Source organism: Camelina sativa, chromosome 7 (assembly GCF_000633955.1).
Source record: "Camelina sativa cultivar DH55 chromosome 7, Cs, whole genome shotgun sequence".
Taxonomy (NCBI): Eukaryota; Viridiplantae; Streptophyta; class Magnoliopsida; order Brassicales; family Brassicaceae; genus Camelina; species Camelina sativa.
Genome location: NC_025691.1, coordinates 7,902,592 through 7,926,784, shown reverse-complemented (window position 1 = coordinate 7,926,784; position 24,193 = coordinate 7,902,592). Strand labels below are relative to the sequence as shown.

Here is a 24,193-nt window from a genome sequence, read left to right as displayed (position 1 = left end):
AAAAGAAGAAGCAGCTTATAGAATAATATCCTAAACAATCATGTAAGTGATTTATAATTATTAATCTTTGTGTTTAAAACTAACATACTTTAAAATGTAACATTTGTTGAGAAAAAAATAAACTTTAGCATAAAATTTATGTAGTTTAGTCATTAAAATATAACTTTGAAAACAAATACTATTGTAGGAATAAATAAGAGTGTAGAGTAATTAGTTTATTTTTCTAAGCTTAAGAATTTCTGTATATGCATCTATTAAATGATACATATAAAAATATAATAATATCACTGATTATCGTACATTAAACTTGAAAAATGCAGCTTTCAAAAAATATCATCTACTATTTCACAAAGAAATATTTTTCTTAAGAAGAAAAGAGATTGGATTTTTGTTGTTTTTTTGGTATTTTTACATAGAGTAATGTTGTTTATTACCACCATCTAAAATAGTTAGCAAATATATCATAATTTGTCTAGAAAACAATCAAATTTTGAGCCCAATCTATATAAAACAGACATCATCCATGAGCTCAATACATGATCCAATTTTGACATATGTGAAGGTTTTCTTGATACAGTAGAACCTCTATAAATTAATACTCGATAAATTAATAATACCTATAAATTAATAAATTTCTTTGGTCCTAAGTTGGGACTAGTGTAATTTTAGACATTATTTGATAATATAATAAGATAATAACTTTTTTGAAAATCCTTTGTAAATATATGGTCCCATCAATAATAGAAATTAATAATTATATAAAATTATTTACATATATGTATATATATTCATATTTATTTTTAGTATAGTTCATTTTTAGTATATAAAAATCTTTGAGTGATATCTTTAAAGCATGATAATTGTTATTTTCTTTGTAATTGAATTTATAAAAATATTACTTGTAACGATTAAATCTTATTTTTAATACTTTTTAATCAAATTAGGAAAGTCTCTTTATAAATTAATAATTATTAATTTATCGAGAAATTAAAACTTCTATATATTAATAGATTTTCATGGTCCCAACATTATTAATTTATAGAGGTTTTACTGTAATTAATATCATTTTTTTTGGTCAAACTAATTAATATCATTTATTAACTTAATATTAATACTGAAAAATGAAATTATACTATCACACTGCGGATATGACGTTGATTTTTTTATTTTTATTTTTTTTTAAAATAGTGTAAATAGTATTCACGATTTAATTTGTTCGCTAAATCATGTACGATGTATCCAATGGTTCGTCAGTCCTCAAATCTAATACCAAGATTACATCACCTAGTTTTATTATAGGTTTATAGCTTTATAATCTCTTAACAATTAGATACTTTTGTGGTCTACCACATTCATATATCTAGCTACTATCGTCACACGGACCAAATTATCTATTGATACGTAGTTTCCAGAAAAAAGAGTAATACATATATTGATACACAAGCTACATAATCTCAAACATATGTACTAATAACTAATTTTGTAGTGTAAAATGGTTAATTCACCTACATTCAAGTCTCCACATGTAGAAACACATATATTCAAACCACCTCGTGATATTCTCACTAGAAACCAATAGAAAAAGTTCGACGACAGTCGACACGTTTATCTGAATTGAACTCTAATATCATTTTGTAATGCGCGCACGAGCTTTCAGTACACACATACTCACCCCACGATCAATATCAAAGTTGAAAGTCTGATGGACGTTGACTAATATTGGAGGCCAAAAACAGAGTAGAGACAAAACATGAAAAACAGAGGACTTTTGAGAAGTGAAAAAATAATAACTGACATGTAGAGAAAAACCCTGTTCGACTAGAGATGGTGATTGGGTCATGGCCTTGTAAACAAAACAAAACAAAAACTGCTATGTTCAGTTTAGTTTGTGTGTGTGAGAGAGAGCGAGAGACAAAAAACAGTACGAGATTTTTGTATGGTCTTTTCTTTTTTTTCTTCACCTTTTATGTTTTTTACTCCAAAACTGTAACTTCTTGATCAACCCTCCAGAAATTTGAATCGTTGAACTCTGTCACACCCGAATTCTCCGCTTGGTTTTCGTTTTCTGGAACTTTCTGAACCATATTCCGCTTCAACGGTCCAGCTTCACCGACTATCCCTTCTTTTAAAGCTTGCTCCATTGCTTTCTCTGTTCCTTCTGGTTCCACTCCCACAAACTCCACATCCTCTTCGAAAAGTGCTCGCACTGCAGGAGCTGAAGGTGATTTATGTCCTGTGCTGCTGCTTCCAGATGAAGTTGATGTTGGGGAACCATTTGGAATAACCGGTTCGGTTTTGACATCTAGCATTGGTACATCGATGAATGGGTTCAGACTGGAGCTAGTGACTTGCATCTCAGATGCTTCATCGATGCTTGTTGGGTCTGATGGTGATAAATTGTCTGGAGAGATGTTCTTCGGTTTCTCGGTTAGGTTATCGTCTTCTTCTTCTTCTCCAACCAGGACTTCATCGTCACTGCTGCTGCTATTGTTGGCATTTGAGTTCTCATTCATGTTCACATCTTCAATCGCCGTGTTGCTGAACCTGTCATCTTGGAATGTGAACCAGTCCGAATTTGTGAGCAAGCTGCAGCAGGTAAAATGAGACATGATCAAGTCTTCGTTGAATAAAAACAGTAGTTCAGATGACTGAGCTAAAGAACAACCCATATGAGAACACTCAATAAACCCACCTTCCTTGATCATCTCCAAGTCTCAAGGATGAAATTACTACTTCAGCAGATTCATCGTTAAAGTATGCATCCTGCATATAATATGAAGAATAAGTCCACTATTTGAATACGGAAAAATACTTTCAGGCTTACACCTTATCACATACCATGAAATCATATTGTGAAAACCGATATAAAAAGTTTTCTTCGATATACAAAAAATAAAAGAGAAGAAGTGAATAAGACTTACACTATCATCTCTATCAAGGGCATTGAGAGCATTCTGATCCTGACACCAGAGAAGAAAAAAGGGTTAAATTGTTAAACTGGTGTCGAGTAAACCGTTTAAGAAATTCAAGAACTATTAGCAGTAAAATACCTCTTCATTATCCTCGTTTCCATAGATTCTGTAATTAAATGCTTGGTTCAAATTGTTTGCCAAAGCTGCAACATCGTAATCCCTGTCTTCCTCGTCGCTATCCCTTGTTCTATCTTGCAGTGTAGTTGGACGCCTGTATTTGACATTGGTTTAAGATCATATATCAACTCCCATTATATATAAAAAAATGTAAATTAACAGGTCTTCATCAGGCAGGAGAAAATTTGTGTTTTGGTTAGCATAGTGCAGAAGAAGAATAAGAAATTTCATCTACATCTATCATTATGAACCAATGCTTTACAGTGATGAAGGAGAAAAAATTGATCAAATTACCCGCATGCCCATCTGTATACATTCTCAACAGTGTTGCGCTCCTTCAGAACACCATTTCGCCATTCGTTCCATTCACTGTTTTCCTAATGATTTGATAGAGAAAAGTCTTGTTACCAACACACCAAAAGTAGAAAGGAGAGCACTCTTAATGCTAGACCCGTTATGCGTGCAGTTTGATGAATTTAATGTAAGAACAAATTACGGTACATAAGATTGTTTGGTTGTAATACCAACCTGAAGAGATGTCTTTATCAGGCCATTGCTATCACTCAACTGGATAAGTTTATTCCATAGTCTTGTGATATGTCCAACATATCCGGCCCGTGGTGGTTTTTTCCCAGTGGCAACTACGGTAGGCTACATCACAGAAGAAAAATGGCAGACATGTTTGTTTACCTAATGATCATCTGAACAAGAAGACTACAACTCTTAACTTGAGCTGATTTTGACATGATACAAAACCATATACTACTAATCAATAAAAGTCTTTGTAAGAAAAAGCGCAGATGGTATACCAGGTTACTGCCAGAAAGAACCGAGTCTTTGTCTGATGAAAGAATTTTGCTAATGAGATTGCATTCTCGAAGGATATGGTTAACCATAGTTTCGCTCTTGTTTTCCAAACAAGAAAGTATTATACTCTCCACTTGGTGATGGAGAGCATTATTGTATGGGTACCTTCATAAGTTGAAGTATTTAGCTAATTAACTTCTTAAGTAAACTAAAATCCAAATCAAGAGTTTAAAGTTTAGTAGAAGCTTACTCGAAAAATAGTTCAAGGATCCTTTTAATTGTTCCAGAGCTCGCTAATTCAGTTCCAGCAGCTTCATTTCCAGATTTTAACAGAACCGCAATGAATTCTACTATCTGGCAAAACGAGCAACAATTCAGCGTAAATATCCAAAAGATGTACAAATCACTTATCAGAAATGGGTAAGTTTAGGATCTGACCTTTAAACGATGCTTTCCAAGAGGTGGCCTCAGCTCTCCATACGTTGTAGGCAAGACTTTGCTGTCAGACGCTACACTGAGAAGCACAAGCAAATCACCTGCAGCAAAAGACATTAAATCTTGTTATATAAGGACAATGAAGACTGAGGAGTCTATCCTTGATTTAACAAAACTTGCAAGACATATTTCCTACATATCCAAGGAAGGCTAACAAGAAATCCCAACAAACATGGAATTAATGAACTCCCAATTTCGCACTATCCACATAAATCAAAATGGAACAGACCAAATAGAGCAATAGAGTCATGGGTCAGCAGAAACTAAAAAAAATAATCACAAAAGGTATGCATTGCAATGTGATTGTTTCATGTGCATCCAGCACAAACTAAGATAAAAGTATGATCTTCTTGTTTCATGGAAGATTCCGTAGCACCAGAAACCAACTTACCGAGTTTAGGTAGCATAGCACCAATAGTCTCCTGGGTCACTGGGACAGGAGACTCAAACATATGTTGACTTCTAAAAGAATTGAAGAAAGGTGATGAAGCAGCAGATCTCCTCGGATCTAACAGAGAGATACACACAGTAAGTGAATGAACTAGGCCAGATTTTGAATGTGAATCTTCAATGGCATGACCAAATATCCTAGAAACGAAGCTGCAGAAGAAGATAGAGGTTTTGCCACATCAGACTATTGTATATATCCGCAGAAACCAGTGACACTCAAATATGAAAGCAAAGATTACAAACCCAGGGCTAGAGAGTTTTGAAGCTAGAGCTGAAGGTGCATTTCGAGTAATTGCACATAATGTTTCTGCTGCGTTTGCCTGAACCGCAGGAGGACTCTGATTCAAGTTACAAAGGTTGTCACTCAGAAATAAAGCCTCAAGACTTTTTTTTTTTTTTGGAATAACCTAAACTTTTACTACTTACAGATGGATTTAGTTTGTCCACGATCATTTCAAGTAAATCGCTATCAGCCAAGTATCGCATCACATCCGGAAAGTTGGGATAGACATTATCATCAGCCCCAACCAAGCGAACCAAAACCTACATAACATCACAATAAGTTTCTTTGAAAAGATGAGAACTGAAGTGACACAAAGCTGAACAGGATCTCAGACCACCATTTACCTCCATGATGGATGTTATTCCAATTAAATCAACCAACTGGCTAAACACATTTCCATGCCCCTGCAATTATTAAAAGCTATTAATATCTCAAAAAGCAATCCAGATTATGACAATGTAATCGATGGTAGTTGCATCAAATGGAATTTGTCATAAGCTAAACTGAACAATTTAGTCACACAAAAGATAATCCAAACGCTAATGCAAGAAAAGATAAAAAGAAAAGAAAATTGTTATCAGCCATTCTATGATAGTGGCAGCATTACTTACTTTTATATAGCTCATAAGTGCGGCAGTCTTTCTGATCATCAGACATATGACAACCTAAATCAAATAGAGACATGTAAGAACCTAAAAATCAGTTGGTCTTTACACACACTTCTTACTAGTAAAATAAGAGACCTTGCCGAAATAGCCTGCCAGCAATGCACTATGAGGACGATTCGGTTCCAAAAAGGAGAATAACAAATCCATCAGCTGCAAAATAAAATGAGACCACATCAAATGAGATCAACTACAGTGATAAGACTATAGCAAAAGGAAACACGATGATAGAAAATACCTTCTCATCCTCCACCAAAGTCTTAAAAATAACATCAATTTCACATGTAAATATCTCGCAAGAGATGAATGGAAACCTAAGTGAAGAAGAACCCATCAATAACTAAAGACCAAAAAAAAACGAAAGATTTGCCAGACAAGACAAAGTCTAGTCACAATAAAGGAAGAACATATTACTTGAAAGCACGTTTGCTATCAGCATCGTCTTGAGGCTCTTCAACAACATACCGCAGTAGTTGCTCCACTTGAGCTCTATCCCTTAGACTACAAACACCAATACTCCCAAATCAAAAAACTTTTCCAAGTAAAAAAAACATCACAACCAAACTATTGTATGAANTGTCATAAGCTAAACTGAACAATTTAGTCACACAAAAGATAATCCAAACGCTAATGCAAGAAAAGATAAAAAGAAAAGAAAATTGTTATCAGCCATTCTATGATAGTGGCAGCATTACTTACTTTTATATAGCTCATAAGTGCTGCAGTCTTTCTGATCATCAGACATATGACAACCTAAATCAAATAGAGACATGTAAGAACCTAAAAATCAGTTGGTCTTTACACACACTTCTTACTAGTAAAATAAGAGACCTTGCCGAAATAGCCTGCCAGCAATGCACTATGAGGACGATTCGGTTCCAAAAAGGAGAATAACAAATCCATCAGCTGCAAAATAAAATGAGACCACATCAAATGAGATCAACTACAGTGATAAGACTATAGCAAAAGGAAACACGATGATAGAAAATACCTTCTCATCCTCCACCAAAGTCTTAAAAATAACATCAATTTCACATGTAAATATCTCGCAAGAGATGAATGGAAACCTAAGTGAAGAAGAACCCATCAATAACTAAAGACCAAAAAAAAACGAAAGATTTGCCAGACAAGACAAAGTCTAGTCACAATAAAGGAAGAACATATTACTTGAAAGCACGTTTGCTATCAGCATCGTCTTGAGGCTCTTCAACAACATACCGCAGTAGTTGCTCCACTTGAGCTCTATCCCTTAGACTACAAACACCAATACTCCCAAATCAAAAAACTTTTCCAAGTAAAAAAAACATCACAACCAAACTATTGTATGAACAAAATATTACAAATTGATGAGTCGGCTATTCAAAGCTTTGCATTCTTGAATAATCTCTTCCTCATCAAGAAGCTCTTCCAATGTGAAACTGTCTTTGTCTAGTATCGACTCCACCTATACATATGTATATTAGCAAACAAAACCAATGAGCATCAACTCATGAATACTCCCAATATTATCACACGTTCACAACTTTAGCCTGTAGCGTCTACACTCGATTATAAAGTTTAAGTCTTTTTCCAATCAAACGCAATCAAAAAGATGATAATTGTCTAATCTACTTAAGAGCCATTTCCAAATATTTATAACAGAATCAAGAGAAGAAGAAAGAAATGAATCTGTTGAACTCACAGGAGACGAAGCAGAGAGAGAGGCGAGCTTCCAGAACATGGTGGAGAGTGAGAGAGAAGAAGAAGTAGAAGAACCCAATACGCTGTGGGAATCAAAGGATGAGGAGTGGCGATTTTTTTTGGGGTGGGAGCTCTCTGAAATCGATCAAATCAGTAGTCAATGGTGATGTGATGAAGAGGAGATCCAGAGAGAGAGAGAGAGAGAGAGAGAGAGAGAGAGAGAGAGAGAATGAGATCGGAGTTCTCAGATATTTTTTGAAAAATCGAGGCAGATTTTGCAAATTCTACAAAACTAAGGACATTTTATTTTAAAATATCTGAAATACTAAATAAAAAGGGTTTTAAATAATAATACGGGAAAGGAATTTTCCTATTTTATTTTGTCTACACTTTTTCTTAAATATGATCTAAAGAACAAATATTACATAGGTTTCGGGCTTTCGGGGGAAGCAATTTACTTGGAAACGAGGGCGAACTGTTAGTACGACGGTTGCAAAACGTCTTGATAGGGTGTTGTGTTGCCCACATGCTCGTTTGAAGTGGGCGGAAGCTTGTGTCACTCATCTTCCGTTCCTATCTTCTGATCATGTTCCATTGTACGTACAACTATCCCCGGAGATAGCAATGGACCCTCGCTGTAGACCCTTTCGTGTTTTGAGGCGGCTTGGATGAAACATGAAGGCTTCAAAGATCTATAATTCCGAGATTTTTCTTAGATTAACTTGCTAAGATTATATATGAATTTCTCTTATAAATTTAAACGCTAATTGGTTTTAATTAGTTGTTTAAATTATACACTAATTATGTGAGTTGATTTATTTAGATTTTGTGGTAGGTCTTAATTGTTTTTGCTTTTTATGTGTTAATAATATCTTTTAATATTTTTTAACTAGTGTAATGATTATCAATCTATTTGGCTCCAATTAATTTTGAATTCAATCTGTTTGGCTTCAAAGATTTTACATATCCTTATTCATATTTGAGTCACATTTCATTGTAATAATTTATAACTCTATGTCTATTTATTAAAATTGCTTCCCTTTTAATAGTATACTAGGGATTGGACCCGCACATACGTGCGGGGTTAATTTTAAAAGTACTAAGCAATGTTCAAGAAAGCGGTCTAGGAGGCCGCCTAGGCGCCGTCTAGGCGCTAGACGCTCAGTAGACGCCTAGATGACCGCCTAACCCGCTTAAAATTACATACATTTTATTTTAATATTTATTTTTGATTTTTAAATTACATATAATTAAATTATTATGTTTTATATCTATATACGTAATTATAAACATTTATATGTTGTTAATATAACTTAAATAAATGTATTTTTCTTACCGTTGTTTATAAATTTTTTATTTTTATAACATATATTTTAATATAATTATATATATATAATGTTTTATGTTGTAAACGCCTAAATCGCCTAAAAACCGTCTAGGCCCCGACTAAGCGTTCTAGGCGCTAGGCGTTGGGTCACCGCACAGATACCGCCTAGCACTTTCTTGAACACTGGTACTAAGTTTGTAATTAGGTTTGGATTATGTGGAGTTACATTTGTAATTATGAATGTTAAAAATGTTATTAACATTCATAACCTAATTTTGTACCAATTTATTTTCAAACGAAAGAAGATGATTAGTATAGATATTCTGATGGTGTTGAGGTAAATAATGAAATCGTAGGAGAATTAGGTCAAGCGACTCTTGAAACAGCCAGCATCTGTTTGCTCAATTGTGGTCCTACTGGCTCTGAGGCTCTCGAGAATCTCGTACTTGGTGGAATCACAGACACATTGATACTAAAAGACCAATCTTTCTTCTCTCAATTCACTCTCGTTGTCGCAACTCAGGTACTCCTCTTTCTTTGAACTGCCCGATTTATGCGTCTATGATAAGTTCTTTAGGATTACAGAGCATTGCCTTATTTTTTATTTTCCATGTGTTGATTGTAGCTAGTGGAAGATTCAGTGGTGAAATTAGATAGAATCTTCAGGGAAGCAAATGTCCATAACAGCAACATTCCCTCGACTCGACTAGGGAAGAGAAAAACGAATTTAAGGTATCCTTACTTTTTGTTACTCAGCAAACAGTTAGTAAACTTTACTTGTCTTGTGATTTCTTGTATGTATTCTCTCATTCCTTGAAACATTAGGCTTTAGTTAAGTCCAAGATGATATCACCGGATGAAGATAACTACAGAGAAGCCATTGAAGCCGCTTTCAAAGTTTTTGCTCCTAGAGGAATCAATAAGTATATATCTCGTCTGGCATTGGTTGAATTAAACTTATCCTTTCTGTACTATAATAGATGCTAAAATATTGCAGTCGGTTGGACAACTGCAAAAACTGTAACAAGGATCTTATTTTCTTATAACTCTGTGATTAGTTTAGAGACTAATGGATAGCAATTAATTTTTGAATGAGTTTTATGCAGTCAGTTTCTGAATGAGTTCTTGAATAAGATATATCATATATGGTAGTTTCATTTTATGTACTTTGAGTTTGTGTTGAGTCTCTGATGAAGCTAAGACTTGACTGATTTTGTGACAACGAAACTAATTTGTTTGCTAAATATGTTCATTGACTTCATATCCAAGCTACTCAAGAGATGCTAAAACAAGCAAGAGGAGGACAACAGTTTCTGGCCATGTACTCAAGTGTTGTTGACGGAATAACAACCAATCCAGCAGCGATGGTTCTTCCATTGGATGATCACATGAAGTGGCGGACGTAGGTTGGAGACCCCCCCCTAAAAATAGTAAAATAAATTGTTTTGCATGTAAATTAATGAAGTGTCAATACAATAACATTCCTAACCATTCTATCCATCAACCTAGCATAACTCTATCCAAGGTTTCAATAACATAATCATACATATCCAACATCACACAAACGAGATCCTAGATCATTCATGAGGCTGGATTTGTGCATGGGGATCTCCACCCCATGAATATCCTGTTTTTTTCACACTGAGGGAGGAGGATTAGAAGTGAAAGTCTCTGACTTAGGCATGACGAAGAACATAGGTGACAACAGTTGGTGGAGCCGTAACACACCTTACTTAGGGTGTCGAGAATTCATGTCACCCGAGTCTGTTTCCGACGGAACTACCACGGAATCACATGACGTATGGGCAGTGGGCGTGTTAGTAAGAGCAATGCTATCACCAGTCGGAAGTCGTAAGAAGACATATTCGGCCAATGAAACAGTCATGGATTTTGTGAACATCATAACGGACCCAGAGGCCAAAGACTTCGTGAGCCAATGCCTTGTAACCGATCCCAAGAGACGCGAGACAGTTAGTAATTTGCTGCAGCATGGATTTTGTATTTAGTGAAGAACAGAACATGATGTCTTTTGTGAAGAGAGAAGGGTCCATATGTATCAGAAACTTTTTTTTTGGGACGAAATGTATTCCAAACTAAGGTGACGAAAATATGAAAGGGAAAAAAATAGTCTTATTCTAGAGAGACTTATTAAATAAAAGCTTATGTGTTAATTTAGGTAAAAAATTATATGTGGATCCCTTGTTATATTTGTAGAATTCCGGAGCAAAATCCGACACCAGAAACATAATAACCTGTTTACTGGAAATTATTTAGGAGTAGATAAGAATTGCTAGATAATAATATTCAACAAACTAACAACATCCAAATAAGGTTACGACATCTATAAATGTTCAAACATGTGTCTAGACTCTAGAATATCTTAAGTTAACATAGTAATTAATAAGAAATTAAAACCCTTTCGGGATCAGTTCAGTGGCTTGGCGTGACACAGAACAACCTTCAGGGTTTCAGTTTTACAAAACGCTTAATGAGAGAATCCAGGGATGAGGATGAAGAAAGCCTTTCTCACTAATTGTGCATAAATAAAAATTGGTCGAAACGGACATAAACGCTTTTGCCTTGATCAAAGCTAATAAACAGGGGTGATTCCAAGTAGGTGGAAGCATTTCCGCATGACTATGGTCGTTGCTTCACAAAGTAGGAGACGGCTTGTCTCCTCTTTTGAACCAATGACCTTCAAAAGTTCAAGAAAATGATGAATATAACGGTGTAGGGTTGATTAGGGTAAATAGAAAAGCAGGAATTTTGGGGATGCTCACCTGACAATTGTTGTAGAATCTGGAGTACTGTTCGGACAAGCCGTAGAGGTACTCGCTCAGCACGTGCGGTAACAGTTTGGTGCACGCTTCCTCAACCGTCTGCAAATCATGCACACATGGATTGCAATTGTTACTACGAAAACTAAGCCGAGTATGAAAGTAACACTATCTATAATCAGCGTGTGTTTTACCTCGGAAAACCGAAGCAGGTGAAGCCCCAGTGCCCGTTCGTCCGCATGATCAAATACTAGCTTTCCTGCCTGCAATCATAAAATAGGTTCTCAAACGGCGCAATACACAGACTCGGTAGGTGTTGACGTTATGAAAAACGTATAAATCAGCAGGTTTACAAGTCCAAGAAAATTAGTGTCTCGGTTTCCTAGAGGACGGACAGAAGACCAAAAGAGGAACAAACGATTAGAAGAATTAAGTGATTCGAGTTCATGCTGCTACAATACCGTTTTCAGTTCATCTATGTCTTTGCCAGACTTTCTGATGATTGAGCAGATCCGAGCATGGGCGTAAAGAAGGTAAACAGCTGTTTTTCCCTGCTCATGACATGTGATCAAATATTCAATAAGCATGTGCAGATGACTGCATAAACCAAATATGTCGACTAGCTGCCAAATTCCAGTACCTTGTCACGAAGCATTTGATCATAGCTGAAAGAATAACTTGTCAATCTGTTGTTCTTCAGGTCAGCAAACCTTGAAAGAAAAATATTAAACAACACCACAAGTTAGATGTACAATACACTATCACCACTCACCAGCAGTAGAATAGAGATGATACTTACTTCAGCGCACCGTATCCAACTGCCTCAGCTGTTTCGTCCAGCTCCTTGGGTGTCCATTCTTTGTCCTTGCCTAACCAGAGAGGAACATGTGAGGGATGAGTTAAGACCACGTAATAACAGAACAAGCTTATAGATTTCAACAAAATCCAGGTACACAAAGTAATATACCACGCTCTATAAGGGCCCTTTTACTGTAATACTTGGCCACATCCAGCAAACCAACTAGGCTAAATGTTTCAGCATAATGACTATTGAACCGCCGGCCATCACCTCCAAGGACTGCACCAAAACCAACATGGCTAGCTCTAGGGTAAGTTGTATCATTGGTTGGAAGCCATCCTGCTTTTCTGGCAGCCTGATCCAGAGTAATAGGAAAACCAGAGTCATGGCTGACATTTTCAATCAAGGCATAACATTTCACAAGTCGGCCAGATATTAAATGAAATTAATAAATTCATCAAACCTACTTTGAATAACTTAACAAAGTGCTCACGCTGGCCAGCATCTGTCACATAAATAATCCAATCGGCTTTCTCTTCATTAAGCCGATACCTGAGCCAGGCAGATTTTTGCATAATATGCAAGTTCAGATTGAAAGTACCGACAAAAAGAAAAAAGTCAAAATACGTGAGGAAGATATATAGATTAGTAATTTAACCCACCAAAGAGCAGCCATATCTGTGGTGCTATAGGTGAAACCGCCATCTCTCTTGACAAGCATGAGTGGGCTCTTAAAGTCATGGGCCAACATAGGGGAAAAAACGGGCCATACAACTTGTGTATATATAGATTACATGAATGTAAGTAAGATTAAATAAACATTAAAAGGGGGTATTGGTTTGACATTTAAATTCTTTTTAAATGACTTTAAAAGTTACGTAAAATATGTTGTTATTAAATCAAGATTTTTTAAAACTCTCTTAAAATTTGGTGTTATTAGTTATGGATTTGTAAAAAGTTATCTAAAGTTTTCATAAATCTAGTGTTATTGGATTAAGAGTTTTATCAAGTCATTAAAAGTTTTATGTTATTGAAGTAAAACAAAAGAATATTAGATTGTTAATGAATTCAACTATTATGTTATTGTTTTAGGATTCTATACTATTTTCTTCATAAACAAAATTCATGTAAACTCTCTAATTAAATAAATAGATTGTGAATCATAGTCCATGACTTTTTGTTGTTCTTTTGTAGAAAATGAAGAACAAGAGAGCAAAACAGAACCAGAAAAATTAACAGATCAAGAGAGGGCAAATCGAGTAATGATTCCTCCACCATCACCATGAACAGTCACGTATGATTCCTCCACCATCACCAATTCACCATCATCATCTCGTTAAGCTCATCAAACCAGGAGTGTATTATTTCGTAATTATTTAATTATGCTGGGATTACGTACAATAATTATTTACCTACTCCAAGGACGTGGATCCATTTTAGTTGATGAGTTTTCTCAAATTGCAAATTCATTAATTGGTAACATATTCACTAATTGGTATGATCTTTTAATCTGTGAAAAAACCTGCAACATATATAATAATGAAAAAACTTCTGGTAACAATGTTTTTTTGACAAAAGTGTTAAGTAAACAAAAGAATATTGTGCAAGATTTTTTTGCAAAAGTTTGAAAGATTTGATGAGAGATTTTACAAGATTAGTAAAACAAATCAGCAAGATTTTAAAACACTTTCTACACAATCTTTTAGAATCTTCATTTTAAAGTCATTTAAATTCTCTTTAAATCTCCAACCAATATTTTTTTCAATTAAGCTCAAACTGATATTGGTTTAGTTACGCATAAACATATATGGGTTTGTGTGTTTACCTTCGAACGAACTTATCAATAACGTATTCTTAGAAAAAGAACCAACCTCATAACCTAAAAACACAGGTCCAGCACCAAAGACCTACCTGAGACAAAGCTTATCAAAGTCGCGTATATGCACACAAAACGCTAAAGCTTAACCAAACAAAAGTTGGGTTCGTACAGCCGTACAGGGGATATCACAACTACATTACTTACCGAGCTTTGTTTATGCATCAAAGTATAAATTTTTTCACAAATTATATCACATGTTTGATATACGTTGCTAAATTGCTATATAATATAAATCATAGCCATTTGTGACAATTTTATTAGAATAAAGTATTAAATTTAAATAAAGAAAGGGAAAATTTACGTAATTTTATTGACTTTAGTCACACAGAAAAAAAAACCTTCAAAATATTAACCAGAAAAAAATTGTAGAAAGAAAAATAGAAAAAATAGTTTGGTAGTTGATTGATTAAGCTTTTTATAAATATATGGTTTAATTGTAATTAAGCTCGTGTGGTTAAGCAAGCCATTTCGTCAAGCTCGACATTTTAATTCCTTATCCTGATCAAGAGAGAGATGACTCACTCTTCTCCTCTTCTCTCCCATAAACCTTAAAAACCATTTTCACGATCTGCTTGCTTAGGGTTTCCCCCCTCTACGGCTCTACCCCAAATCTCCCATGGCTGCTTTCAATTTCTCCATCTCTTCTTGATTCTCTCTCAGGTAACTCAATTCTCTCAACTCGATCTGCGTGCTCTCTTTTTTTTTGGATCTCGTCTTCTCCTGCAACCAAATCTAGTTGAAATCAGTCCTTGGATTAGTTTTAAGTTATCGCGAAACTGTTGATTCGTTGCTTGATTCAGTGTACTGAGAATCTAAATTGTGGCTTAATTTGGTGAATTTGATGAATAATAATGCTCTACAGGTGAATAGGGTAAGAGTCTTAGATTTGTTGTGTGTTCATCATCATCATCAATTGGGGAAAGAGATAGAGAGAGAGAGAAATGTGTTGAGTTTGTGTGTTGGTGGAGGAAAGAGAGAGAGAGAGAGAACTTAAAGAAGGAAGAGAAAATGAATGTGAGCCATGCATCGGTTCATCCAGTGGAAGATCCTCCACCAGCAGCTACAGAAGTTGTTAACCCGCCGAGGGTGAGGATGGATGATATGGAAGGCATGCCTGGAACACTACTTGGACTTGCTCTTCGTTTCTTTCAGTTCTTGTTTGCTGCTGCTTCTCTCTCTGTTATGGCTACTACNTGACTCACTCTTCTCCTCTTCTCTCCCATAAACCTTAAAAACCATTTTCACGATCTGCTTGCTTAGGGTTTCCCCCCTCTACGGCTCTACCCCAAATCTCCCATGGCTGCTTTCAATTTCTCCATCTCTTCTTGATTCTCTCTCAGGTAACTCAATTCTCTCAACTCGATCTGCGTGCTCTCTTTTTTTTTGGATCTCGTCTTCTCCTGCAACCAAATCTAGTTGAAATCAGTCCTTGGATTAGTTTTAAGTTATCGCGAAACTGTTGATTCGTTGCTTGATTCAGTGTACTGAGAATCTAAATTGTGGCTTAATTTGGTGAATTTGATGAATAATAATGCTCTACAGGTGAATAGGGTAAGAGTCTTAGATTTGTTGTGTGTTCATCATCATCATCAATTGGGGAAAGAGATAGAGAGAGAGAGAAATGTGTTGAGTTTGTGTGTTGGTGGAGGAAAGAGAGAGAGAGAGAGAACTTAAAGAAGGAAGAGAAAATGAATGTGAGCCATGCATCGGTTCATCCAGTGGAAGATCCTCCACCAGCAGCTACAGAAGTTGTTAACCCGCCGAGGGTGAGGATGGATGATATGGAAGGCATGCCTGGAACACTACTTGGACTTGCTCTTCGTTTCTTTCAGTTCTTGTTTGCTGCTGCTTCTCTCTCTGTTATGGCTACTACTAGTGATTTCCCTTCCGTTACCGCCTTTTGGTTAGTCCCTTTTTCTATCATCAACTTCATTCTGTTTTAGCATTTTGATGGGATGCCTATGAACTTGAATATGTTATTCCATTTTCCTAATGTGCAATACAAAATCGGGCGTCAGGTTTGGCGATGAAGTTTGTGAGTTTATTAATACCGTTAAGGCTGAATCAGTACCAAATTAATGCCTTTTTGATAGAAATTGTATAGGGTTTTTTTTAAGATTTGTGTCCAGTGATGTGAGATTGCTGCTAACTAGATGAGCTGTATTTGAGAAGTTTGAACGTTGGATGTAAAGCTTATGTATGTCTTGTTTTCATGCGGTCATCAGGTGTCTGTTGATAGTTACTTCCGTAAGTTTTTTCTTTACAGCGCTGGTGTAATTTACATGTGCTAGACAAATGAATGTGATTTTCACCTTAACTGGTCATGTAAAGCTTATATATGTCAAGTTTTCATGTGGTCACTGTAGTTGGTTAATTTGGTTATTAGATATTTTGGCGTCAGGTGTCTTCTGGTGCTGGTGTAATTTGCATGTGCGAGACAAATGAACGTTTGTAGTAGACACGATGCGATAACAATTTTGTTCAATTTATGGGATGTGATGGGTAGTGTATAGGTTTATATCTGTTTGCTTCATATGACTTAACTAAGTTCGGTGACTACTGACTAATGGCTTTTGCTGAAGATTTTTTATTGTATTTGGTGATTCAGCTACCTAGTTGCAGCTACTGGTCTGCAGAGCTTGTGGAGTCTTACACTAGCCATGGTTGACGTCTATGCTATTATGGTCAAACGTTCACTACAGAACCGTCGTCTTGTGAGCTTGTTTGCAATCGGTGATGGGGTAAGAGATTATCACACTCTATGAATCATTTAGCCTCTCAATCTATCAAAATTGTATGAGAAAAAAGATAGATAATAAGCGATTTGTTTCCGTTTAAAATGCAGGTTACATCGACGCTGACTTTTGCAGCGGCTTGTGCATCGGCAGGCATAACGGTTCTGATAGACAACGATCTAAATAGCTGCGGACAAAACCATTGTGTTCAGTTTGAAACATCAACAGCATTAGCCTTCATAAGCTGGTTTGCTGCTTTGCCCTCTTTTCTCTTCAACTTCTGGTCTCTTGCATCTCGTTGACACGACGGCTGTTCAGCAAGATGCGTTTTCATGGTGTGTTTTTCAGTGTATAGTAACTGATTTTTCTTCTTCTTTCTTCGTTTTGGGGGGTTGGAACCAACTTTCTTCAAACCCAATACTGGGAAACTGGGAATTGTTTTGTACTTGTAGAACCTTATTCATCTTGTTGTTGTACACTGACAAGATTCGGTCGGCTTTGTACTTTGATTGAAGAAATCTAAGTTCTCAAATGCTTCATCAAGCTCCTAGTACTTGGAGGCTTGGAGCATTATTAAAATCTGTTCCCTTGCAAAATGATACATACATGGCTCGTGTTTTAGCTTAATGGGTCTTCAAATATTCAGACTGAATGGTTGGTTAGTTAAAGAACTAACAGTATTGACACCAAAAACAGTTTTGAACTTTCTATGCAAATGGTCAGAGGTTGCAAATTTGATCTTTTTTAAAACGGTCCAATATGTCATAGTTGTTTAAGACAAAAGAGCTTGGTTCTTCTGGACTGGAAGGACGATAGGTAACAGATGAATAGAAAAGGACACAAACAAACTGAATAGGAAGCGAAACTGATACAATTCTACAATCCAGAGATGGCCATGTTCCTCTTAAAACTCCCAATATAATACAAATCTTTCGGATTATCAAACTACTCGATCCACCGAGTATAATAATATCCAACGATGATTACTAATGTAACAATTTTCAGAATCCAACCTCAAAAAAAAAACTAAACCCAGAGACAGTCTTCAAGGCATCATATCTTTAGATTCTCCAGTCGCTCTCTTGCTATCTCTGGTTCTCCTTTCAAATCCTTCAATTCTGCTCTCTCTGTTTCCTTTGCCGCTGTTTTCGCACTCTCTATAATTCCTTCATCTCCAATTTCAAGAGTATCAGGCAAGACTGGAGTGCTCTCCTTTTCTTGGACCAAAGGCATCCGGGTTTCTCCTACATCAACTGTTGGCTTCACAGCGGTTTGGATATCCACTTTCCTAATTCTAATCGGTGGTGCAGAAGCAAAAACGGGCACTGAGGTTCTGATTGTGACAGGTGGTGCAATTCTCACGGGAGGTGCAGTCCGCATAAGCGANCCATGGTTGACGTCTATGCTATTATGGTCAAACGTTCACTACAGAACCGTCGTCTTGTGAGCTTGTTTGCAATCGGTGATGGGGTAAGAGATTATCACACTCTATGAATCATTTAGCCTCTCAATCTATCAAAATTGTATGAGAAAAAAGATAGATAATAAGCGATTTGTTTCCGTTTAAAATGCAGGTTACATCGACGCTGACTTTTGCAGCGGCTTGTGCATCGGCAGGCATAACGGTTCTGATAGACAACGATCTAAATAGCTGCGGACAAAACCATTGTGTTCAGTTTGAAACATCAACAGCATTAGCCTTCATAAGCTGGTTTGCTGCTTTGCCCTCTTTTCTCTTCAACTTCTGGTCTCTTGCATCTCGTTGACACGACGCTGTTCAGCAAGATGCGTTTTCATGGTGTGTTTTTCAGTGTATAGTAACTGATTTTTCTTCTTCTTTCTTCGTTTTGGGGGTTGGAACCAACTTTCTTCAAACCCAATACTGGGAAACTGGGAATTGTTTTGTACTTGTAGAACCTTATTCATCTTGTTGTTGTACACTGACAAGATTCGGTCGGCTTTGTACTTTGATTGAAGAAATCGAAGTTCTCAAATGCTTCATCAAGCTCCTAGTACTTGGAGCATTATTAAATTCTGTTCCCTTGCAAAGTGATACATACAGCTCGTGTTTTAGCTTAATGGGTTTACACACTGAATGGTTAGTCAAAGAACTAACAGTATTGACACTGAGAACAGTTTTGAACTTTCTATGCAAATGGTCGAGGTTGCAAATTTGATTTTTTTTAAAACGGTCCACTATGTCATAGTTGTTTAAGACAAAAGAGCTTGATACTCCTGGACTGGAACGACGATAGGTAACAGATTNACCGTCGTCTTGTGAGCTTGTTTGCAATCGGTGATGGGGTAAGAGATTATCACACTCTATGAATCATTTAGCCTCTCAATCTATCAAAATTGTATGAGAAAAAAGATAGATAATAAGCGATTTGTTTCCGNACGATAGGTAACAGATTTATAGAAAAGGACACAAACAAACTGAATAGGAAGCGAAACTGATACAAATTCTACAATGCAGAGATGGTCATGTTCCTCCTAAAACTCCCAATATAATACAAATCTTTCGGATTATCAAACTACTCGATCCACCGAGTATAATATCGAACGATGATTACTAATGTAACAATTTTCAGAAACCAACCTCAAAAAAAACTAAACCCAGAGACAGTCATCAAGACATCAGATTTTTAGATTCTCCAGTCGCTCTCTTGCTATCTCCGGTTCTCCTTTCAAATCTTTTAATTCTGCTCTCTCTGTTTCCTTCGCCGCTGCTTTCGCACTCTCTGAAATTGGTTTAAGACTGTAGTGCTCTCCTTCATCTCCAATTTCAAGAGTATCAGGCAAGACTGGAGTTCTCTCCTTTTCTTGCACCAAAGGCATCCGGGTTTCTCCTACATCAACTGTTGGCTTCACAGCGGTTTGGATATCCACTTTCCTAATTCTAATAGGTGGTGCAGAAGCAAAAACGGGCACTGAGGTTCTGATTGTGACAGGTGGCGCAATTCTCACGGGCTGTGCGGTCCGCATCAGCGATGGGACATACGCAGAAGAAGGTAGCTGAGTGTTGTTTGTACAAGGTGGAGGAGGCATTGGAGGTGCAGAGAAGACTGGTACAGCAGTTCTGATTGTCACAGGTGGAGCCATCCCATGGCATGGTGATCTTAAATGCCTCATAGGAACATAAGGCGGAGCTGCTGTTCCTGGGTTTGCAAATCTCTGCTGTGGCCGCTGGTAGCTGCGGCTTTCCAAGGCTGCTGCCATAATTCTGTCAACACCGGCAGGTACTGCCAAGGATCGGCTGCTTCTAGAAGGTTGTTTTGGGCAAATAAAGGGTAAGATTCTCGATGTAGTTGCAGGAGAAGGCTGTGGACTTGTTGGTCTAGGGTTCTGCATAAAGAACCTCTTGGCAAATGGAACCGGGGCAGTTGAGGAGCTTCCCGTGCCAATATTTTCCTTGATTCGATAGTTTATCAAGGCTCTTGCTATAATCACCTGTTCTAGTTCGTCAATGTTCTCAGGCTCAGGCATTGAACTTGAAGTTTCTTTTGCCACTGTTACCAATAAGAACATCAGTCGCACCATGTAAGCAGAGTTACTTTTTCATCAACACTTTCGTTAAAAAAACCATACCAAAACTAAAGAAATCAATGAGGAAGAAAGACTCACATTGTTTTAGAGAAGACCAAGCAGCCATAGCAGCATTCTTCTCTGCTTGCTTCTTGTTCTTAGCTGGCTCTCCAGTGAATGTGATTCCAGCCAATTCTACAGTGCCAGTAAACACAGGTTGGTGGCCAAGACCAGACCTGAAGGTTGTATATCGCGGTAGAGGAGCTCCAACTCTCTGAGCTATTTCTTGCAACAGGTTCTTGTACACACCAGTCTCATCCTACACGGTCAAGAAGCCAGGACAAGTATGATCAGTCATGCAACAAGAACCAGTGTGCTGCATAAACACTCAACAGAAGGAAGCATGCATCCAAAAATCAAAAGAGTTCATTCTTCTACTCATTTAAGTGCCTAATCAAATCAAAATGGGCAAGAACAAGATTCAAACTTTTGGATCCGTAGATCATCAACTAATCTAAAGCAACAGTGAATAAGAACATCACTCTCTCTAATTAGAAAACCCCAGAAACCCAAATCCCTAACTAAGCAAAGTCAGAGATCTCAGCACCGACCCTAAATAACCTAACCACAAGAACTTAAAAACCCCATCATGAAACATGCAAATTCAACACACAAAAGCTCAAAAAAAATTCCGAAATTAGAAAATGCCAAAAATGGTAAAAAAGGCGAAAGAGGAGGAGGAGGAAAACAAACCAAGATCCTGGCGGCAAGAGAGTGAGAAGGACCACGATTAGAGAGAGCATTGAGAGCAACTTCAGCAGCAGAGTGCTCAGCTTGACGAAGAGTAGAACAGTACTGAGGACTCTCAAAGATCTCGCCATTAAAGTTAACCGTAGCCTTGAATCGCGGCGCGTGGTCAGGACCTTCTCTGATACAAGTATACGAAGGTAGACTAAAGCAGCTCCTCTGAGCCAGCTCCTGTAGCTGGTTCTTATACATTTTTTTTTCTAAAACAAAACCCAAAAAAAGCAAAGATAAAAACTCCAATTTCGGAGAAGATCAATCAAAAGCTTCCTTTTTTTTTAGGGCTTTTCCCCCATTTCTTCGTCTCGATCTCTTCCAATCATCTATAATCGTTGGAGGGTTTTGCTTGGTGGGTGATTACGAAGCCGTGAATGAGATTGAAGATGGTGAAATCGGAGGAAATTTAGGGTTTTTGCAGGGAGAGAGAAGAGAGAGAGAGAGAGATGAAGAGGAGGAGGAAGAAGAAGAAGAAGAAGAAGAAGAAGAAGAGAGAGAGAGTGTGGGGTTTTTGCTTTAATGGAAGGAAAAAAAAAAAGAAGGGGAAATTAAATGTGAGAATTTATTATCTGCTTTTATCGCTGCTAGTCAACTGAACGTTAGCCTGCATGGATGTGATCTATATTTTATACACTATTTCTTTCCTTTTTTTTTTTAATATACAAATTTGTACATATGTGTATCTTAAATTAACTCAGTATTAATACTCTCATGAATTGATACGGGTTTAAGAAAGTATATTGTATGTTATTGATAATAAAAGTAAAATTATTAAGGAATTTTAGAGTTAAGATTTTAGACATCGGAGGTTTTTTTCTTAAGGTTATATTTACACACAAATTTTTTTGTTAATCAAATGATTTACAAACAAGTTTAGTTCTTATTTTATTAAGTTTTGCTTGCTTTAAATTTATGGAGAAAACGTTTAAATAAAGTTATAGAAAGAACGAAACGGCAGAATCTGCGGTTACGATCAGTGAAACGGTCGAATTCATAACAACATTCCAAAAATAAAATAAAGTAAAATAAAGTAAAATGAGTAAAATAATTCTAGAAATTTTGCGATATTTGAAATTATAAAATATTATATTTATCCGAAAAAGTAGTGTAAGTTTCTAACTAACCGTTTTAGATTTAATAGATAGTCATAGTTTAAATATGATTTTAATTTCTGTGAGCTTGTATTAATCATTTGGGGTTCATTAAGATGAGCTAGACTACCCGGTACACACTTGAGTTGAGTCCTATGCTGCTAAGTTGTAATTAGAAATACAGGTCAACTGAAAAAAAAAAAAAAAAATATCATCCACATAGGTTATGGTTTTAGTCATATGTAATAAGTTTTTTAATTAAAAATAATAATAATAATAATAAGTTTTTAAATTTAATATAAAAAAATATGAAACGGCATAATCCTTAGTAACGTCTGGCAAAACGATTGAATTCATAACAACGCCCACAGAAAAACATTCTTGGCTATCAGATCTTTTTGGTCATCACATGATTCACATCCATGCCAATAAGTTTTGAATAGTTATCAAATCTTAATTTCTCTTTCACATTTTGAAGGACACTTTCAACTTTTTTTGCATTCAACTATTTATGATTTATGGAAAGATAAAAAAAATGCACCACAACATCCAGCAAACCAAGACCTAGCTTTCAATAGCTAAACTCACCATTTGTTAAAATCCTAAGAGGCTTTTAGGACACTTTCAACATCCTAAGAGGCTCTTTGTCTAATTTCTGGACAATGAAAAGGCGACCGTCTTATTCTTGGCTGGCGAATAAATTGTTAAAAATCAGAGATGTGGCGTTTCAGTGGGTTAAATTGAGAGTAGGGAATGGACTTACGTGTAGGTTCTGGTCGGATCACTGGTCTCCTTTTGGTAAGCTATCGGAGTTTCTATCCTCTCCTGGGAATCAACGGTTAGGGATCCCTTTGACAGCCACCCTTCATCAACTCTGTTGTCAAGGACAATGGCAAATCCCCAATGCTCGAACTGAAAATCAAGTATCCCTCTCCATCTACCTTACCACTCTTTCTCTTGGGAATCATGATGATTATTATGAATGTGAACTGGAAGGAAAAGTTCACAACCACTACTCCACGGGTATGATATATCGCCTTCTTCGGGAAGAGTCGCCTCAAGTACCATGGGGGAAAATTGTTTGGATACAGGGAGGCATACCGAAGCACAATTTCCTCACCTGGCTACTGGTCCTCAATCGATGCCCTACTCGCGACCGTCTTCTAAGTTGGGGATTACAAACCAATCCTCTATGTCTTCTTTGCAACTCGCATCAGGAAAGTCGGGACCACATTTTCTTTACCTGTCAATTTGCATGGTTCATCTGGTCCAAAATTGCTCGCCGGTGCGGGATCCAGGCCTTTCCAGATTGGAGTGTCTCCCTCAACTACATGCAAGCTCTCCCCAGGCCTAAACCACAACAACGACTATCACTGCTAGCATGGCAATGTTCTCTCTATGCCATATGGACTGAGCGAAATCACATGCTCCATCGACAGAAGTTTAACACGACGGATGGCCTCCTGCGAATCATCGACTACACTATCCGGAACAAGATCACTTCACTTACTGATACTAATTCGGCTCTTACTTCATCGATGTTCCAGCAATGGTTCTCCTCCATCCCTTCAGATCCAAGGTGACGTTTCACTGTTCCATCGGCGACTTAGTCATATCTTGATTCATTGTAAACCTTCAATGTGTGTTTGGTTATGCGGGGTTTTTTAACTTATGGGCTTAAAGCCCAATATCTAATAACTCTAAAGCCACGCTGGGCTTTTGTATCTTTTTATTTCTCTTTTGCATTTTAATAGAAAGCCCTTTTCAAAAAAAAAAAAAAAAAAAAAAAA

The 24,193-nt window shown here is 36.7% G+C and overlaps 5 protein-coding genes across 6 annotated transcripts; 2 read left to right on the top strand and 3 right to left on the bottom strand.

The window, feature by feature from the left end:
• On the bottom strand, positions 1,692-7,719 carry LOC104700693 (serine/threonine-protein phosphatase 6 regulatory subunit 1-like). Its single transcript, XM_010416233.2, has 19 exons — positions 7,471-7,719; positions 7,130-7,233; positions 6,957-7,043; positions 6,781-6,856; positions 6,621-6,695; positions 6,489-6,542; positions 5,469-5,528; positions 5,268-5,384; positions 5,085-5,179; positions 4,783-4,991; positions 4,335-4,432; positions 4,147-4,250; positions 3,899-4,061; positions 3,618-3,740; positions 3,384-3,466; positions 3,051-3,183; positions 2,922-2,960; positions 2,693-2,763; positions 1,692-2,586 (listed from the first exon to the last, which is right to left on the bottom strand). The coding sequence occupies exons 1-19, from the start codon at positions 7,507-7,509 to the stop codon at positions 1,974-1,976; spliced, it is 2,343 nt and encodes a 780-aa protein (XP_010414535.1). The 5' UTR covers positions 7,510-7,719; the 3' UTR covers positions 1,692-1,973.
• On the bottom strand, positions 11,173-12,994 carry LOC104700692 (arginine--tRNA ligase, chloroplastic/mitochondrial-like). Its single transcript, XM_010416232.1, has 8 exons — positions 12,840-12,994; positions 12,541-12,727; positions 12,373-12,442; positions 12,214-12,283; positions 12,035-12,124; positions 11,768-11,836; positions 11,577-11,675; positions 11,173-11,491 (listed from the first exon to the last, which is right to left on the bottom strand). The coding sequence occupies exons 1-8, from the start codon at positions 12,945-12,947 to the stop codon at positions 11,387-11,389; spliced, it is 798 nt and encodes a 265-aa protein (XP_010414534.1). The 5' UTR covers positions 12,948-12,994; the 3' UTR covers positions 11,173-11,386.
• LOC104700689 (CASP-like protein 5A2) lies at positions 15,452-17,565 on the top strand. 2 transcript variants are annotated; one of them, XM_010416229.2, is made up of 4 exons: positions 15,452-15,591; positions 15,794-16,154; positions 16,860-16,992; positions 17,097-17,562. In XM_010416229.2, the coding sequence occupies exons 2-4, from the start codon at positions 15,940-15,942 to the stop codon at positions 17,286-17,288; spliced, it is 540 nt and encodes a 179-aa protein (XP_010414531.1). In that variant the 5' UTR covers positions 15,452-15,591; positions 15,794-15,939; the 3' UTR covers positions 17,289-17,562. The 2 variants fall into 2 exon arrangements, with proteins under 2 accessions (XP_010414531.1, XP_019083100.1); XM_019227555.1 differs by lacking the exon at positions 15,452-15,591 and having other exon boundaries at positions 15,805-16,154; positions 17,097-17,565.
• On the top strand, positions 18,376-19,020 carry LOC104700690 (CASP-like protein 5A2). The gene is made up of 2 exons (XM_010416230.2): positions 18,376-18,456; positions 18,561-19,020. The coding sequence occupies exons 1-2, from the start codon at positions 18,376-18,378 to the stop codon at positions 18,750-18,752; spliced, it is 273 nt and encodes a 90-aa protein (XP_010414532.1). The 3' UTR covers positions 18,753-19,020.
• LOC109124701 (double-stranded RNA-binding protein 2-like) lies at positions 19,399-21,790 on the bottom strand. Its single transcript, XM_010416231.2, has 3 exons — positions 21,265-21,790; positions 20,611-20,830; positions 19,399-20,495 (listed from the first exon to the last, which is right to left on the bottom strand). Exons 1-3 carry the CDS (start codon positions 21,508-21,510, stop codon positions 19,624-19,626), a joined length of 1,338 nt encoding a protein of 445 aa, XP_010414533.1. The 5' UTR covers positions 21,511-21,790; the 3' UTR covers positions 19,399-19,623.